Source organism: Anas acuta, chromosome W (assembly GCF_963932015.1).
Source record: "Anas acuta chromosome W, bAnaAcu1.1, whole genome shotgun sequence".
In the NCBI taxonomy this organism is placed as follows: Eukaryota; Metazoa; Chordata; class Aves; order Anseriformes; family Anatidae; genus Anas; species Anas acuta.
In genome coordinates, this window is record NC_089016.1 from 28,783,098 (window position 1) to 28,801,061 (window position 17,964).

At 39.8% G+C, this 17,964-nt stretch overlaps 2 protein-coding genes across 3 annotated transcripts; both read left to right on the forward strand.

The window, feature by feature from the left end:
• The first annotated feature begins 31 nt into the window (after positions 1-31).
• CWH18orf54 (chromosome W C18orf54 homolog) lies at positions 32-7,720 on the forward strand. 2 transcript variants are annotated; one of them, XM_068665795.1, is made up of 8 exons: positions 32-984; positions 1,068-1,404; positions 1,838-2,608; positions 3,674-3,824; positions 4,515-4,623; positions 5,964-6,095; positions 6,818-6,923; positions 7,580-7,720. In XM_068665795.1, exons 2-7 carry the CDS (start codon positions 1,080-1,082, stop codon positions 6,875-6,877), a joined length of 1,548 nt encoding a protein of 515 aa, XP_068521896.1. In that variant the 5' UTR covers positions 32-984; positions 1,068-1,079; the 3' UTR covers positions 6,878-6,923; positions 7,580-7,720. The 2 variants fall into 2 exon arrangements, 1 of the variants encoding a protein (XP_068521896.1); XR_011090938.1 differs by lacking the exons at positions 6,818-6,923; positions 7,580-7,720 and adding an exon at positions 5,152-5,214 and having other exon boundaries at positions 5,964-6,039.
• Positions 7,715-17,353, forward strand: DYNAP (dynactin associated protein). The gene is made up of 10 exons (XM_068665796.1): positions 7,715-8,697; positions 11,392-11,484; positions 12,892-13,116; positions 13,748-13,954; positions 14,396-14,629; positions 15,178-15,331; positions 15,848-15,957; positions 16,136-16,249; positions 16,619-16,768; positions 17,054-17,353. Exons 2-10 carry the CDS (start codon positions 11,407-11,409, stop codon positions 17,165-17,167), a joined length of 1,386 nt encoding a protein of 461 aa, XP_068521897.1. The 5' UTR covers positions 7,715-8,697; positions 11,392-11,406; the 3' UTR covers positions 17,168-17,353.
• The last annotated feature ends 611 nt before the right edge of the window (positions 17,354-17,964 follow it).

Consider the following 17,964-nt stretch of genomic DNA (forward strand, 5'->3'; position numbering starts at 1 on the left):
AGCGCTGAGGGGGTCTGGGGGCCCCGCGGGGCGTGAGGGGCTCGGCTCGTCCCGGCTCCTTGTCCTGGGCTAGGAGGGGGGCACCGGCGGTGTTTTGGGGTCAAAGGGACCCAGGAGGCTTCCAGCAGCCCTGCTGTAGGGCCCCGCTCCTCCTTTCCGTGTAAATCGTGGTGATCCGCGTGTGCGTGTGGTGCGCTGTGTAATAAAGTTACTAATTCCTGTGCCTCGTCGCAGCGTCTGCTTCTTTCTAACACACTAACCTGCTTCTCAAATGGGCTTTTGCTTGCAGGGATTATAATTACAAGGAGGTTTTGGGCTTGTTTGCAGGGTTTGGAGCCAGCCTGCCCTTCAGCCCATGGTTTGGGGGGTTACGGAGTAACGCTTGGAAAGCGTTGGCCAAATTGTGTAAATTGGATAAATCTGAAGTGCCCTGATGTTAAATCAGTTCTTGTTGTGACCTGTAAAATAATACTGGTGTGTGTACACATCTGGCCACATAAAAGAATCTACAGGTTTCTAAGTTTCTACTTCAGTTGCATTCAACATTTTTTTTTTTATTTATACTAAGCTACTTCTGTATGAGAATCCCCATTGTGCTTGTTATTTTATTAAAGATCATGATATTCCTGCATTTCTTTCCTGAATGTCAGCAACATGAAGCACAGTTATTGGAAAAGCTGAGGATCCTTGGGAACTAGTGAGGAGCTGGATTTCTTTGCCATCCTCTCAGCTCTGTGCTCTGCCTAAAGCTTCAGTATACAAGAAGTTTTCCCTATTGATATATATATACATATATATACATATATATATATATATATATTTCTCCCTGAGGCTTTATTTTCTCCCTTCTGCTTTTCTAGGCGTGACACCTATGGATGACTAACTTACTTGAAAAGCAGGAAGTCGAATAGCTAAATATTATTTTCCTCCAGATTACTGACATTTTACATAACTAAAAAAAGAAAATCATAGATGCATTACAGTGTGAGAACAAACTGTATTTATATTAAACTGTATTTAAGTTATTTCAGTGCAGATGATGACTTGGGCTTTCTTTTTCCATTTAGATACGTTAAAAAATGAGTAAAGATCCAAACAGAAATCTGGATGAAAACCACGACCAGCTTAATAAAAAAAGCAGTGTCTCCTCTCCTGATTCAGCGGTATCTGTTCTTCTAAGCAGCATTGGCAGCAGCAGTTCGTGCTCCTGCAGTTTGATTCAATACAAGGACAAGCTTTACAGCTCTGCATCTGAGGCGCTGCAAGCTTATATCGAAGATTTTGATCTAAGTCTCACGTCTTCAGAAATAACCCCTGGGAAGATCTGCCTGTGTCAAAGTACTCCCAAACCAGCGGAGTTTTCAAAGCGTCACGTCAAAGGAAAACACGGTGTGTTTTCTGCAAGTACGTCTTTTAACAAGTTTTGATGTTTTCTGGTTGTTTTTTTTTGTTTGTTTCCCTCCGTTGCCAATGGTTTTGCAACTCCTTGTCTCATGTCAGCTGCTTTGGTGGAGTATTCCCTGTATGACTGCCTGCAAGTCTTCGTGGTATAATAAATGATGCTTGATCATGGCTAGCAATATTTGTCATTCTCTGTGATGCAAATATTGCATTCAGAAAATATTCCAGACTGCAAATGTGTATTCCAAAAGGTGACGTAACTTTTAACTGCTGTTATTTTTATCAAGATCCCAATTCCTGCAAGAACTAGAATTCAGTCCCCCTTGGTTAATAATATACCCAGCTTTAATTTATTACTCCACGTTAGATCTTACAAGTGTGTCATTCTGGTATGCCTGAAGTTATGTGATTCATGTAAACTGTCTTTGTTTTTCAGCGTTGGATGACTGTAACGAGCACATGGGATTAAGTTCTCTTGCTTCACCCTGTAGAGGGGAGATGGAATGTGACCCAGACTCGATTAGTCTTGCGACAGATGATCTGTTAGCTTTTCCAGCAGATGGATCGCTGCCCTGCGTCCCGAGCAGGCCTTTTAAATCAAGACATCAAAATAGTGAGAGGAGCAGATGGCCACTTAAAAAATCTGTCTGCCCTTCCCACACCGTGTCACTCGATATGGAAAGGGGTTCCTGTCTTCAGGAGAACGGCAAAGCTGATGCTAATCAGAATGTACACAAACCCTTTAATAAAAGGAAATACGATGTGTTTACACTTAACAAGTACTCTATCTCCTCGAAAGGAAGTTCCAGACCCTTATCTGTGGAGAACTCTGCCACTTTTCCTGCTAAGAATTACCCAAGGTGGCTTACGAGTCAGAAGGCTGACTTAAGCGTATCAGGGATAAGCAGTATTCCCAGTTTTCACTACCCAGTCTGGCTGAAGAGTCACAACCTTTTCTCTGCTGCGACTAAAGAAAGTGATGGACACAATTTTAACACCCAAAGCAAAGCTTCCTCTTCGCAGATTTTTGAGATGCTGAGAAACCAATGCTCCGTAGATGAGGACGGTGCTGATTTTCTTAAAAAAAGTGGTTGCCTGGATCTGACAGGTGATAATGAAGTAGCAGAAAGTTGCAAGTATGACAGCCCAGATGCACTCCTCCAATCTGGTACCTCCTTTTCAAAGCACACCAAACAGTCATTCGGAGGTAACTAGAGTTCACAATTGTTTCTGAATTTTGAGGGTGAGCTAATGAATTTCATTTTCAAACAAAAGCTCTCGTTATGTTAGTCTGCACTGTACAGCAGATTTATTTACTCCCATCTTTGACAAGCAATTCAAAGCATTTATTAGTTAGATGACCAAGCTGAACAGCTTTTATACTGTAAATTTTCATATATTGGTGAGTATTTAAGCATTCCTTTTACAGCAAAGAATATTTATTACAGTGGCATATCTTACAGCAAGGTAACAACAGTAATTCTGTAAATATTCAAATAGAATTTCAAGCTTTACATTAAACTATATGACGTCTGTTCTTTTTCTTCGTTATGCAAAGCACAAATATTGATCTCTTCCTTCTTCCAAGAGGTTAGATGCGAAAGCTAAGTTAAAATGTTGTGAATTCAAAGTCACAAAATGCCAGATAACGCAAGTGTCTGCAAACACCTTTCCAGTATGTATGCATGATGGACTTCAGATGCATGCATAAATCTTTTTTTTTTCCCAAACAGAATTTTTCTATCAATCGTGAAAAGGCTGGGTATAAAAATAGATGAGAATATCTCTGTCGTGATTAGTGCTTGTCTCAACTTACTCTAAAATGTGAGTTCTGTGTGTGAGTTGTGTAAAAACAGCTTTTAGAAGAACCCATACAAACAAATAAGAAAACTAACTTAAGCTTTTGCAGGATTAATAAATAATATTTGGTGAATTCATTACATTTCTACAGAAAATTTAATTAGATTTTCTACAGCATGAAAGCATATAATCATTAAATAATCTTGAATGCAGCACTTGTTTTATGTAGGAAGAGAAAAACTTGATTACTTTAAACAGTCTCCCAGCTAGAAACATCTTTTTGGTACTGCTGATTCACATTTTTTATTGCCATACCAACATAAGCAAAGGTGTTGTGCTGTGGCTACACAATCTGTAACATATTTCCAGTGATAATTCATCTGTAGTAATTTTGAGTATTACATAAAATTAAAAGTAGTGTGGAAATAACGTGTCCAATCCTCTCCACGGGCTTTCTGTCCTTGCTTTTTAGAAGACCAACTTGAGCTGCTCACCTTGAAGGCTGAGAGAGATCTGGAGAATTCAAATGAAGGTTTGTCAAACGCTCTGGAAGGTGATGGCAGTCCTTCTACCACAGATATACTCGGAGCAGAAAGATCCTGGGAAGATGTTCCAGGTGCTTTGTAAGTAAATAAACACAGATTACGAAATCCTTTGTTCAGAAAAATGCATTATGTATTTAATTCCTTTTGTGTAGAGTTTATAAATATTGGTAATACGACATGTGCATAAAGGATTTATTGTTAGATTTCCTGCCTAGTGCTAAATATTTGATATTCTGAGGTCAGATTAGTGCACTACTTTCCCTTTTGCACTGTCTTGCAAAGAGTGCTATCAATATTATTGTTGTCTTTTAATAATATATTTTATATATCATTGATACACAAAGGTATTTACTTCAAGAGGACAATTATTCGGTGGAATTTAAATTGATAAATTTAAGAGTATATGAAAAATGAAATAATTTAGTTATATTTAACAGGCGAGCAGAAGTCTCAACCTGCAGCATTCCTATTACTAAAATATTATTAAAATAACTATTTTTCTTTGGGTGTTGAATATATAATTGCAGATGTAAGAAAAACACCTCTGTATGCTATATTATAGCTAAAAATTAATTGCCTTTAATTTATTATTATTATTATTTAGTTAGTTGCTTTTTAGGGCTACTCAGGATTTGATTTAACTGGCAAAACTGGAAAAAAAGTAGTAGTGTGGTTCTCTCAGAGTCAGTTTTCATCAAAAAGACTGTTGAATTCTTTCAGATTATCAACCTGTTGTTCTTCTCCATTGCATGTTAAATGTCGGTGCAGCAAATCACCAGCGCCTGCATGCTGGGAGGACAGAAACAATCCTCTACCATTCCCCAAGGCAGACATCATCGATAAATTCTTGGAAGACTGTTTAGATGACAAGAACAAGGTCAGTAAAATTGAGGGTTTGCTGCTTAGAGTGCCCCAAATGTGTAAGGCTGGTAAATATCAGAAGGGGAGATACCTCTAAATTGGTTTCCTTCTCCTAAAATGTATGAAGTAGAAAGTCAAACTGCTGTAATTTTGTCATGTTTCAGCATGATGAATTCTTAAAGTTATTAAATCCTATGAGCTAACACTTAGTTTTACTTTTACATTCCATGTTTAGTTTAAACAGTAATTTTCCTGCCTCAACTAAAAGAAAAAAACATTTTATTATAGATTTATTAAATGCTTCCTATTTAAGAGCCTTGCTGGTGTCGTGCTGGGTATGAGTCAAGTTCAAGGGGTAAATTAATATATTATTATTCACGCTGCCGCACTGGAATTGGGTTTTGGATTGAATCGACTCTCTTTAGATTATTCATTATTTTAATCCCATTCTTACATGCTAATCGCCTTCTTGGCAGTCTTAGTATTGTTCAGTCTTTCATTTTAATTATATGAACCCTTTCCATTTCTATCACCCTTTCCTCAGCTAGGGAGATGAGCCCCGAGCCCAGTGTTCTAGTTCAAAGGCATAACGTTCATTTCTGTCGTGGTATGTTGCTTTTCCTTTCTGCCCTCTGTCCTTGAATCTTAACCGCTCTAACATTCTCTTTTCCCATCCTGCAGAAAAACAAAGCATTATCCTTTAAGTTAGTCCACAGTGGCACATATTTCTGTTCCCCTTTGGAGTTGTTTGACACAGAACCTAACAATCTGCATGAGTAATTCAAGTGATTCTGTCTAATGAATTTGGCTTCATTTCTAGAAAACAGTTTTTCTAGATGACCCACAAAGTTTGGCACCTTGAATTATTTTGCTTGCTTGTTTTGTGTTTTATTATTGAATGAGCAGCTATCACAAAGGTGCTAATTATATGAATGAATCTATGCTTATCATTAATGTTGCTTACTTGTTCTGTTAGTTACAAGATGTTAAAAGATGCTCCAGCATTGCTGCCATAACATTTAAAGGACTTGATGCTGACAGCCGTAATATTCTTGAATGATTTTACACAAGCCAGGGCTGAGACCTTTCTGTGTTGCTTCAGAACATACAAAAATGCATGGATTTACAGTGACTTCACTAACTCTACAGTGACATAAATTAAGATGATCCAGAGTAGCCTGATTTATGTGCAATTTATCAATAGACTTGCAAAGAACAGGTAGAGAGAAACACTCACAAATTTGCCTTTCAGCTGTTTGAGGGAAACTTCAAAACTTCCTCGAATTTTTATGTGTACTGATCAAGAAATGTTGCTGTTACGTGCACAATCAACACATTCTTTGGATTTTGGTTTAGGAAAACATCTTTTCTGGAGATCATAAGCACAGACCCCTGGAAGCCTTGAAGCTAATGTTGTTCAAGCTTCAAGCAATTCAGGGAAGATTAAACCCGAACGAAACAGCTGAGCAAAAGGAAGAGTTTGAAAAAGTAAGTAGTCAGTTTCCTTGTACTCTCTTGTCAGTATTGATGTGCTGTTTACGTTCTTTTATGGCTGAGCTTTCCAGTCAGCTTCAAAACAACACTGCCAGCAGATTCCATCCAGATTGCATCAAGATCCAAATTGCTGTGCCCTAAAGCCCTGTGTCTTTTTGCTGTTCCTGCTGCCGTTGTGAATCAGTCTCTGTGCAGAAAGCGCTGCTTATCCAGGAGGTGGCGACATCCCAGAGAATCCTGCCCAAACAGAGCACATCACCCTCCCCTGCTGCTCGAGCACCAGCTACAGCAGCCACTTGATGTGTTCTGGACAAGCTGCCTCCTGATTATATCCCAATTAATATCAGGCTTTCGGGGGCATTTGAGAATCACGTTTTTAAAAAGTCACTCTCAAATGTTTTATCCTCGCCTGCTTTAGCATCAGTGATTCAGTATTTTGTGTTCCTTATGTTTCAAAATTCACAGATTAATTTCTTTATAACATTTTCATAATACTTCTTACATACAGCTCTTAAAGTTTATGTCCTGTACTCAATAGTGAATGAATTCCCCATGCATATGGATAAGGAATGGGCCAGGGGGAGCAACCTTCTGCAACATCATAGATGCACAGGAACTTGGATTAAACCCCTCCTGAATTATTCTGTGTTTCCATAAAGTTTTTGGTAATCCTTTCCAATGAAATGTGCTGTATTTTTTTTTTCTGTCACATTCAGGTATGTTCCTCAGTTTACAATTTATTTTTTAGCTTTTTGAAAAAGGAGATGCTGAATTAAAACTCTGTGACAGCGAGATAATCCCTCTTACCAATTCTATTCAGAAGTAAGTGACTGTGGATTTTCTGATTTTTCACTGTTTTCAGAAAGTAAAGAGAAAGAATGATTAGCTGAGAGTTGTTGTGGGATCTGAAAAATGTTAAGAATAAGCAAATTGTGAATAATTAACAACAATCCTACCAGAAAGTCGTAAGTAACTAAAGAAATAATAACTTTGAGAAAAGGCAGAGTGGAAAACAGGTTTTGATTACTCAGAGCATTTGTTTCAACAAAAGTCAGCGTCGCAGTATAATACTGTGATGTGAAATATAAAGGTTTGTGTAAAAATACTGTAACTTTTAGAGTGATATGCTCTTTGATAACATGATTTAACACGTTTGTCACCGTGTTAAATACCTATTCCATAATAATTTAATAATTTAATTTGCATGAGTGCCCATATTTGAGAAGACGTGTTTAGAATTTCAGTTCCCCACAATATTTTATCTTTTTCTAAAAGAAAATCGTAATTTGTTTTGTAATCTCTAAAACAGAACGAGTGGACAGTTAGACAAGATGATGGGAACTGTTTCTAATACAATTCAAACTGATAAACTGTTAGTACATAAACTGTTAGTAAGTAAACTGCTAGTAAAACATAATTTTGTGTTGATTGTAACTACTTAGACACCATTATTAAAGTCTTCATAATTCCTAATTTAGGGCTTTACACCATGTGTCACATCTTAAGAGTCTTCCTGAAGATACCAATGTGAAACAAGAACAAAGTGACAATCATCAAGAAGATAAAGAAGAAAAGAAGCTGATATCAACGAAGTTTAATACTGTGTAATTTAAATAATTTGTCAGCTTGTACATTGTTCAATTTTTTTTTTGAAAGGTGGACCAGTGCCTGCTCTGAAAAAAAAATCATTATTTATTCATTTTCATATTATTATAATATTAATATTATAATTCATTTCAAATATTATTATTTATTCATTATTTCTCTACCTGTTCATTACTTTCACGAGTTATCTCAAACCTGGAGTTATTAGTGCTTCCAGTAGGGTCTAACAACATGTGAGGAGACACCACTTTTAGAAGACTATGGAATTAAATCAACATTAACATTTCGTGGAAAAAGCCCCGTGTATTTATATTTTTCATAAGAATAATAAAATAAACTAAACTGTTTGTCCAGTTCTGGGTATCATAGTTGCACAGCCTCTTAGAATTTTCCTTATTTTCTTATCAGAATTTTATCGCCAATGAAGAGTATTTTAAAGAGGGCTTTGATTGCTTATATATCAACGGAAAAGTAACTTTTAGGATACACACACGAGGCACTTCTTGTAGTTATAGCTGGAATTTTGTTTTCTTGTAAGCAAAAATGAATTTACCACTCAGGAACAATAAATGAGTATGTAAGTCAAGCACCAAACAGCGGTTATTGCCATTTCCAACTTGTCAGTGGTGTTCGTTTCCTGGAGGCTAGATCAAGGAAAAGGCATTTTATTGAACCCTAATCTGTGTTTCGATAGTGATGGGGTGGGGAAGGGAGGCAGAAAGCCCGAGTCCAGCGCTTGGAGGAAATAATAAATTAGTAGGAGTTGTCAGAAGGAATGTCACCGTTTCTCAGCAAGTTACCAGAAGTGTTTGCTGAAGATGTACAGAAGTGTCCGTGATCATATGTATTTGCATACGCAGGAAATCTTTTCTGCACAAAGCACTTCCTGAATTGCAGTGGGTATATAAAGGAGTAAAACCGAGCTGGGACAGTTCAGGCTTTGAGGAGGACAAGCCTTGTGCTCTCAGACCTTGCGAAGATCCCAGCGGGGGTAAGACAGAGGGTTGGCACGGTGGGAGGGAGACGGATGGGGATTTTGTCTCTGGGATTTCTGTCCTTCCCAGGGGAAGACCCTTTGTGATGCTGGGCTTTAAATGGGATAGCTGTGTGCTGCCGTTGTGTTTGCCTCTGGAAATTTGCATTAGGGCATCTCTCAGCATCATTTCACACCGATTTGAAAAGATGCTGGTATAAGAAAACTTATTTTCAGGGTTCAGCTATCACAAAGACTGCCAGCTGAGGGGTAGTCTGGGTCATTTATACCCCTTTTAGCCTGAAAAGAAGGATCTGAAAAACTGCAAGCCCTGTAGCCACTCATTATCAATAGCATAATAATAGTTGTCACTATTAATTCTTTTCCTGTGTAACGAGGTGAACTCCTACACCGTCAAGCATTTGTATTTGTTTGTCAAAATATGTTTGTGGAAGCTCAAATATATATACATACCTGGAGCTGTGAAACCCTTGAAAATCACGCTTTTCTTTCTTGTTGATCATTGATTCATTGATCTACCACATTTTTTCGTTTTTCTTTCCTTACTCAAAACTTTCGGGCGCATTTTCAGTTGGAAAATCTGTGCGGAGAGAGTTGCTGTTCAGAGAGAAAGGAGAAAAGCTTTTCATTACATTTCTCTGTGAATTTTCACCTTTGCGTCAAAGTTTAGAGAATAAAAGGAGAGAATCTGCTGGAAGTCTCCTGGTGGCAAGAAAGGGAGAAAAAAGCCCGAGTGCTATTACGTTGAGATCCTGCCATTAAGTCCACCAAACCACAAAAAGAGAAGATGGAAAAAAAAAAAAAAAAAAAAAAACATTGTAAAAAATATAATTGAATAATTTGCCTCGAGGAGATGTAATTTGACCAAATATCTGTTGGGAAAAAAAATAAATTGAACAGAGTAGATCCAGGATATTTTTAGGCTATGAGGATGTCAGGTTTTGATCAGAGTGTGAAGGATTTAAAGGATATAAAGGTTTTTAGAAAGAAAAAGCAACTTCACTAAATTCAGAGGTCTTTTTGCAAAATCCTGGGGAAACAGGCTAGGAAAAAAGACGCTCAGGAATTTGGATGTTCATCAAGATGTAATGAAATCTAATGGTAGGGCATCATTACACGGAACGGTGAAAATCAATATAATTTGGCGTGTAGTCTTCAAGGGTCTCCAGGAAGGAAGTACCAAGGAATCGAGTGGAATTGCACTTAACCGTCAGTCACCTTTAACTTTTGTGCTTTTTGGAAGAGCGTAAAGAGGAGAGACAAGGAGGAAGAATTGTCAAAGTTAATAAAAGGGCACCAATGTCCCTCATTGTTTACAATAGTCCCTTACTGACAGAAAGGAGGACCTGGGAAAACCCTGGTCCACGAGCTTCCTGCAGAGATTAATAAATTAGGCCCGTGAAGATACGGTGTTTACTTAAATCATCAGCAGCAATCAAGCAGGTAGTAATACCATGGAGGGGGGGTGAATAAAGTCCAGATTAGAAAAGAGAAAGCGTGACGGAGAGGGCTGACGCAAGGTACCTGTGGTCAGTGGACTGGCCCTTTTGGCGTTAATGCCAAGCTCCTGCTGGAGAGAGGAAAAGAAAGGAAAAGAAAAGAAAAGAAAAGAAAAGAAAAGAAAAGAAAAGAAAAGAAAAGAAAAGAAAAGAAAAGAAAAGAAAAGAAAAGAAAAGAAAAGAAAAGAAAAGAAAAGAAAAGAAAAGAAAAGAAAAGAAAAGAAAAGAAAAGAAAAGAAAAGAAAAGAAAAAAAAGAAAAAAGAGAAAGAAAGGAAAGGAAAGGAAAGGAAAGGAAAGGAAAGGAAAGGAAAGGAAAGGAAAGGAAAGGAAAGGAAAGGAAAGGAAAGGAAAGGAAAGGAAAGGAAAGGAAAGGAAAGGAAAGGAAAGGAAAGGAAAGGAAAGGAAAGGAAAGGAAAGGAAAGGAAGGAAAGGAAAAAAGAATAGAAGGAAGAAAAGAAGAAAAAATAAAAGAAAAAAGAGGAAAAAAAAAAGTTGGAGAAGATCCGGAGGAGAGAGGCTGAAATGATGAAGGAGAGGGAAGTGTGATTTTATTGATTGATTTATTTTTCCCTTACCTAGCAAGCAGCCTGTCTGTTAAGTCAGGGGATGTAAACGGGTTCGGGAAAGACTTGGATTTCCACAGAATGAAGCAGAGGAAGGAAGGCATCTTCCTCTTCGGAGGAAGATTTCGGGGCTGGATGCGCTGCTGCGCAGTCATGTCCTTGGTGGGAGGGTAACCCTAACGGGCTGAAATTGCAGCAAGAGTGGCTTAGGGCTTAGCCTTGTGAAAAACTTCTCCGTGATAAGAACATGTAAGCAGCAAAGTGCATTGCCAAAGGAGTTCGGGAACCTTGACCGTTTTGCTTGTTGCAAAAGCAGGTTGTGTAACCGAAAGCTATAACTACACCACATTAGGTCCTTCCGTGAGGGGACCAGATGACCTCTGATGATTCCCTTCTGCTTTTTTTTTATCATTTTTCCCAGTATTTGGTGGTTCAGCCTCATCTCGTTGCCATGTGTCAGCCCCTTCTGCCGGAGCTCGGAGTTTCTCTATTGCTGCCCAAGGGCGCTGCGCTCGGTGCCGCTGCCGTGCAAAGGCGATGAGTCACTTCCCCGGCCTTAATGCAACAAAAATGAGCACACGTCGCAATTAACAGCCTCTTCTTTCAACGTTTCTCTTGTCTTTTGCAGGTTCATCTATACTAAATGGATAACCAGGCCTTTGAAATGCACGGGGAGAGAATACAAAGCTCTTCGAAAGGAAACGAGTGGCCCAAGAAAGAGGTACCAGCCAGTTTCTTTTAGTCTTATCAAAATATTATGAATAGATATAGTTAAGATTAAGCCCTTACTTCGTAGTAGTTCACCCTATGACCCCATCCTATACCATTAAGAAGGTCCTGAGGAAAACAAAAGCTCCTGAGGGCTTCTGCTGCCAAGGTTTTACGACGTCCTATCTCACGTGCACGTGCCAGGAGCTGGACAGCGAGACACAATTCCTTGAAGTTAAGAGCTAAATTCTTTATCCCATGACAAAATAATTATCTTTGGAGGATTACCCCTTGATTTTAACCAAAACGGCTACTTAAAAACCCATTTTGTGGTCGTGTTTAGCATCTCTTCTGAGTTACACGTTTGAGTACTATTTCATTTTTTTTCTTTATTTTTTTTTTCTTGCCTTTGAGAAAATCCACTCTCTGTGATTTTCTCCTTCAAGTTTTTGCTCCTTGGGATGTTGAAGGAACTTCGTGGAGAAGGAGCTGGCTCCTAGAGCCCTGCATGCGTTTGCAGCCTGCCCAGCGCTGCCCTTGGCCATAAATATGGCAAAACCAGTGATTTCCTCAATATAATAAAATAATCGATTGAATCGGCGCCACTGCTGTGAAAATGCTGTAAATTAAAGGTCATTCCAGCCTGGAAAATGAGGATTTTGAACATATTTAGGTCTAACGCCTCGTTCTCTGATGAGACTCTGTGGTCTGTGTACTGCTGTTGTAATATTTAATTGAATGCAAGCTTGAAAAAAAGGGGTAATTTAAACTGAGGAAGGGATTATTACTGAGTAAAATACATTGGTATTTCGAGCACTTTTCCACTGCTAAGGGAAATTTATTAGCAAAGAGCTTTTGTCAAAGAGATTCATGAAAGAGGTCATTTTGTTAAAATCCGAGGGCAACCTGCAGATATTTCACTTCTGCTTGTCCAGCTGAAGGGATCAGCTTTCATAGCTCATTTTCAGGCGCTCGGCACCTGAAAATCAATCTTCTAAAGGTAGATCAAGCTGTGCACCTCAGAATCACCGGAGGTTAAAAATCTGGGTCGGGGAATGTGGTTTTGATTCATCTGAATCGGCAGCTTGTAAGAAGAATTGGTAAGGGGCAGGAAAACTGAAAATCCTCATCGAGGAGATGTTTTCTGCTGAATGCCTACAGTAGGCTTCAGGTGCTTGTAAAACCCCGTGCTGATGATGTGTTTTCAGTCAGTAAAACAAGGAAAGGACAGAAGGAAGCAGCCCTATAACATGTGCTATGAGGTTTCCCTAAAATGGACCCAGAGATTTGGTTATAAGCGTGTTTCTGCAAGGTTAACGATTCTGGTATGATAACAAAGGAATTATCACAAACCTTTTCCCGTGTGCTCAACCTAATAGAGCTCCTTGTTTTGTTTCGCTGGGCTTTTTCCTAATACCAGGAAAGAAAAGGCAACTGGTCGCTGATGAAAATCTTCCTGGTTTGCCTGCTGGCCTGCGTTATCACCACCGCCATAGGAGTGCTGGTCTTGTCTTTGGTCTACACAAACACCACCCACATCGTGAAAGAGGTCAGCGTTACAGACGATGGGGCAACCTCCATGAAACCAGAGGAAAAGAGCGTGGACGTCAAGTTCCAGTTCCTCAATCATCTGACCAAATCCAAGGTAAACTGTTCAGTGATACTCTAGCATCGTATGTAGAAGTTGAATGGATTCGTGTCACCTACTTTTACTTATTTAAGTAATAGGTGACCAGTCTAGAATCTAGAAACAGTAACTTCTTAGTTCTGAAGACTGGATTCAAACAAATTCTTACGAATTCTTAAGAAAAATGAATTTTATGGCCTTGTTTCAGTGAGCTAACACATTAATTTGCAATGGCACAAAGCTGCAGGAATTATGCAGGCTTTTTTTGCAAGTCTATTTTGATTTTTATAGAAATTTCCCCTTTGAGCAAACTCTAAAGACAAGATCCATCTTGTATTGTTATATAAAAATAATTTCTGATTGATTAAAATTTGAGTTCATTTAAATTTAAAACTTACATTTAATTTTGCTCAGCAAAGAGTGAAAAGGATAAATTAGGTAGCTGGACACTTTAAACTGATGACGGATATCCTGGTACTCCTACACATTATATTTAACTATGTAATATATTTGCAAACAAAAACGTGTTTAGGAATGCAAACAAAAGGACAAACGATGTGTTTTAAGAGCAGAGCAACCCTTTTGATATGCCCTTCCCCTCTACAAGATCCCCAGCTGATAAAACTATCCACTTTGACTCACTTTCCAGGTGTATAATTTCCCCGGGGGTGAAATTCAGTGGGCACGATTCAGGAATGATGTAAACGAGTATGAAAACGATGAAGAAATGGAATTTGGGAAAAGTATCAACAACCACCGCTCTTCGATGACTTTTGGCACCTTGAGGATCAAAGCCAAAGGGCTCCGGGTCCCCCACTGGCACTTCAATGCCAACGAACATGGTTACCTGCAGCAGGTATTCCTGCTTGTTTCTAAATCTTTGAAATCTTCAAAAAGATTTGCTTGACTTCATCTTAGTGACAAATTTCATATCTGTAAAAATAGATAAAGAAAAAAATAAATAAATAGAAACTCACCGTGAGGAAAAATTCAAGATACAAAATTTATTTGAACACAAAATCATATTTCCTTGGAAGTATATGTATTTATATATATATATATCAATTATTCATTGTATTTCTAAGAATGATTACTCTTAGTTAATGCTAACAGCACATAACTGGGATTTAAGATCTCCAGCCCAACCCATTCTGTGATCCCACGATTTAATTTCACTAAAGCTTGCAGGAGGGTGCATCAGGACCCGTTTTCTCCTACGAGCCTATCTGATTTTGGGCTCAAATAGATGAAACGAGCAAGTTTTCATTGCTGTTGTTAAATTCCCATCGTGTTACAGGGCACTGCCTGGATTGGAGTCATTGGGGCAGACGGCAGTGGGGTCACCACGTACAATGTCACGGCTGGCCAGGTGATCTTCTTCCCCAGAAACACCGTGCACTGGATAAAGAACGTAGGCACGGAGGACTGCGTGTTCTTGCTGTTCTTCACGACGCACGAAGAGCTTCAGACCTTGGATGTAGACGATGCATTCTTCTCTACCCCAGAGGATATAGCAGCAAGAGCATTAAAGGTATGCTAGGATAACCAGCCTCTGCCTAATCTTCTTGACGTTACCATGGCGGTCCTTTTTTTGGGGAGAATTCCCCTTATCTCAGCTCATCTCCTCAGTTCCCCCAGTGTGGAGGGACGTACACTTACCCTACACATGTACTGAAGCCCAAAGCTCATTTCCCAACAGCCCCTTGATGAATCTTGTGGTAAAATAATGTCTCAAGAAACTATAGATAAATCCACCTCCTTGTTAAAACGGAGCTAATCTGAGCTAACCAGTTGGCAGTGTTCCTCCATCAAGGCTCAGAAATTCTGCTGAGTCTGAGGAACCTGCACAAAACTGTGATAAATCTCCCCACCCTGAAAGAATTTGATGGGAGAGGGACTGAATTACTGCTCCGAATCTCTGTGGCACCTGAGTAGGAAGGGCAGAGCACAAGGGCAAAGCAAAGCCTTGGCAGGACGAGGTAGATAAGGAGATGAAGAAATATCTGAAGCAATACAACTTGAATCCCACAGTTTGCTTTTGTGCATCTGTCAACTTGCTCCACGTTTTGTGTCCCGCAGCCACAAGGTGGGGTCAACTTCATCAGGACCTTCAAGAAACAAATGGAAGATCAAGCGGTCAACCTCCCTCCAAACCTGGACGAGCTGGTAAAAAGTGCCGACTACGTGCAGTCCCCGGACCACCAGGTGTGGCAGTACTTCTACGACCTCAAAGGTACGCATCCGAGGACCCGGGATGGAAGAGCTCTCGGTGCTTGTCGAGGGGGATCTGGAAACCTTTTCCCGAAACATGACTTCAAAGTAGAGAGAGGAATGAGAATTTAAGGGGATTGGAAGAGCAGGGAGTTATAATGATTTGTTAAGCATCCCTCTGGGCAGCCTGGGTGTGGTGATTACCAGGGAGCACCTAACGAACACAGATGGCAAAACTTAGTGCCAACTATCATGTTCTGTTCAAGAAGGCCTAAAAAAATACCCTCGAAGCTATGTGTGTTGTTATTAACAGAAATTTGGGGTGGAAAAGTGAGGTTTCCGTTGTGGTGATCTCAAACATCCAACAAAGGAGATGGCATAGCGCCTAGTGGATAAGCCAAATGGGCTTTCTTTTTTGTTCTGGAGGCTCACAAGATTCAAGGCTTCAAGTTTAGCGTGTAGTAATTCCCCGAAGTTCATTAACAACGTTCACGAAACCTTGCTGTAAGTGCTCATTTAGCTATGTCTTTGGTTGAAGGGTCCAGAGAATATCCTTTCCCGGGAGGCATCTTCCAGTGGGCTCGCTACCGCAGAAATACCACCGGGCTGAATGAAACCGAGAAAATCTTCAGTGAGTCACTGAACAAGGTAAGTGCTTGCTTTTGAATAGCTACCTAAAAATAAGGCATTGAATAAGGTATTTATAAATAGGGCGTTTAGCTCCCTAAAAATAAGGCATCAAAGGCATTTTGTGTAGGTTCGTCACCGCGATGTGATGTACAACGGGGACGTAACAAACTCTGAATATTTTGGTTCTGCTTTTCAGCATGAAAATACCCTTACCTTGGCAACCCTCAGGATATTCAATAATCAGCTGGGACAGCCTCATTTCCACTTCAATGCTAATGAGATGGGTTATGTCATTAGCGGCTGCGGACAGGTAATGCCTTCCCTCAGTAAGGGGCAAGCCAGTGGAGTTCTGGCTGGATAATAATTACAGATCTATTAACGGATCCCCATCCCTGATTATTAATCATACTCCAATTAGTATTATTACAAAACTTTCGCTGTCCACACATTCCTTCATTCCTTTTCAATATGAATTTTGATCTCAGTTGCGTTTGTGGAAGCCTGTCTGGTCAAAGCGGGCTTGTACAAAGAGCAGAATTTGTCCTTCTTGCTCAGTTGTTCAGAGAAATCACACGTGCCCTTGAAAAGAATTCAGACTGAATAGTGGGAGAAGAAGGTAATAGTAAAATAAAACAAAACAGTGCTTTTGAGTTAGATCCTGCTGCTTTCCTTGCAACAGGCTGGAGTTATCACCTCCTCTGGAGCCACCAGCAGCTTCAACATTGGTATTGGAGATGTTATATTCTTCCCCGTTGGGACCCAGCATTACCTTAAAAGCATCTGTGATGAAGACTTGCTTCTGATTCTGGCCTACAGCACAGGCGACCAGGTGAGAAAACTTCACAGGAGGAGGCAGAAAAGCCCAACTGCACATAATCTTGTGCTTTAAGCAGCTCTGCATCTGAGGAGCCAGAGCAAGGCTGTATTTTCCTAACCTATGCATCCAGTGATACCAAGAGCTCCGTGTAAGGCTTATTATTAGCTGTATACCTTTATAGTCATTCATTTTCACTTCCATTTGAGATGCACTTCAATATTTCATATCATTAATGCTGTAAAAATAGCCAGGAAGCTATGATTATTCTCTCTAAAATTCTGTGTCTTTTCCTTACAGCTGGAAACTCTTCGCATGAACGACTACTTCCACGCCACAGCAGACCACATCCTTGCTCAGATTTTCTTCAAGGAACAGGACGAGTTCAAGAAGTTCCCAAGGTCTAAAAAATAGACTGCCGAGAAGTGGTCTCAGCAGTTCATGGCTCCAAGGAGATTTTGTACAAGTGCTGTGTTTCTGGCAGCACCTTCTGATGCCTTTCTCGCTGTTTATCCAGGAGAGATGTTCAGAAAATGGAATTTATGGTTACTACTTTTATTTTTTTTTTCCTGTTTGTATTTTTTTATCACGTATTATTTATAGTGCAATGTATTTTGAGTGTTTATTAAATTAACTTCTACCTCTGCAATTGCCTTTGGTTGTGTATATTACCCATTATCCCGCTTTATCTCTTTCCTCGCATTACTGAGGTTTACATTGATTTTTTGTCACGGCGACAGCGCTTTATCCACCAGCATCTGCACAAACACAGCACATTCACCCAACTCTGTCTGCCCTGACACCAGGCATTGCTGTAAGCCCTGCCTCGAGGAGTGGCTGCAGGAACGAGCTCATCGTGCGTTCGCCTCAAATTCACTCTCGCTGCAGCCCCCTCAGCTGAGCTCTGTGTTAGCTTTTACAACAACTATTTTATTTTCCCCACTTGGCCACCAATCTGCTTTCTGAGGCTTGATTCTTGGGATATTTGAGGACAGGTTCTCAGCAGAAGCACGGACTCAGTAGCAGCCAAGCTCCGTGCTAGACACCCACGCGTCCCGCACAAAGGCTGGGGATAGTCGAGCCCCACAAAAAGCAGGCCAAAAAGGAGCAAAAGATGATTTTTTTCACATTGACAGCTATGTCGTTGTGTTGTAACCCTCAGATCGCTCTCCATCTGTAAATATTTAGGTAGTTATAGCCAACGGGATGGC

Excerpts from the sequence above, each read along its gene's own strand:
- CWH18orf54 (XM_068665795.1), top strand. The coding sequence starts at position 1,080 with ATGAGTAAAGATCCAAACAGAAATCTGGATGAAAACCACGACCAGCTT. Across the intron at positions 4,624-5,963 it reads GTTTAGATGACAAGAACAAG|GAAAACATCTTTTCTGGAGA; the intron begins GTCAGTAAAATT and ends ATTTTGGTTTAG. Across the intron at positions 6,096-6,817 it reads AAAAGGAAGAGTTTGAAAAA|GTATGTTCCTCAGTTTACAA; the intron begins GTAAGTAGTCAG and ends TGTCACATTCAG.
- DYNAP (XM_068665796.1), top strand. The coding sequence starts at position 11,407 with ATGGATAACCAGGCCTTTGAAATGCACGGGGAGAGAATACAAAGCTCT. Across the intron at positions 13,955-14,395 it reads AACATGGTTACCTGCAGCAG|GGCACTGCCTGGATTGGAGT; the intron begins GTATTCCTGCTT and ends ATCGTGTTACAG. Across the intron at positions 15,958-16,135 it reads TCAGTGAGTCACTGAACAAG|CATGAAAATACCCTTACCTT; the intron begins GTAAGTGCTTGC and ends TCTGCTTTTCAG.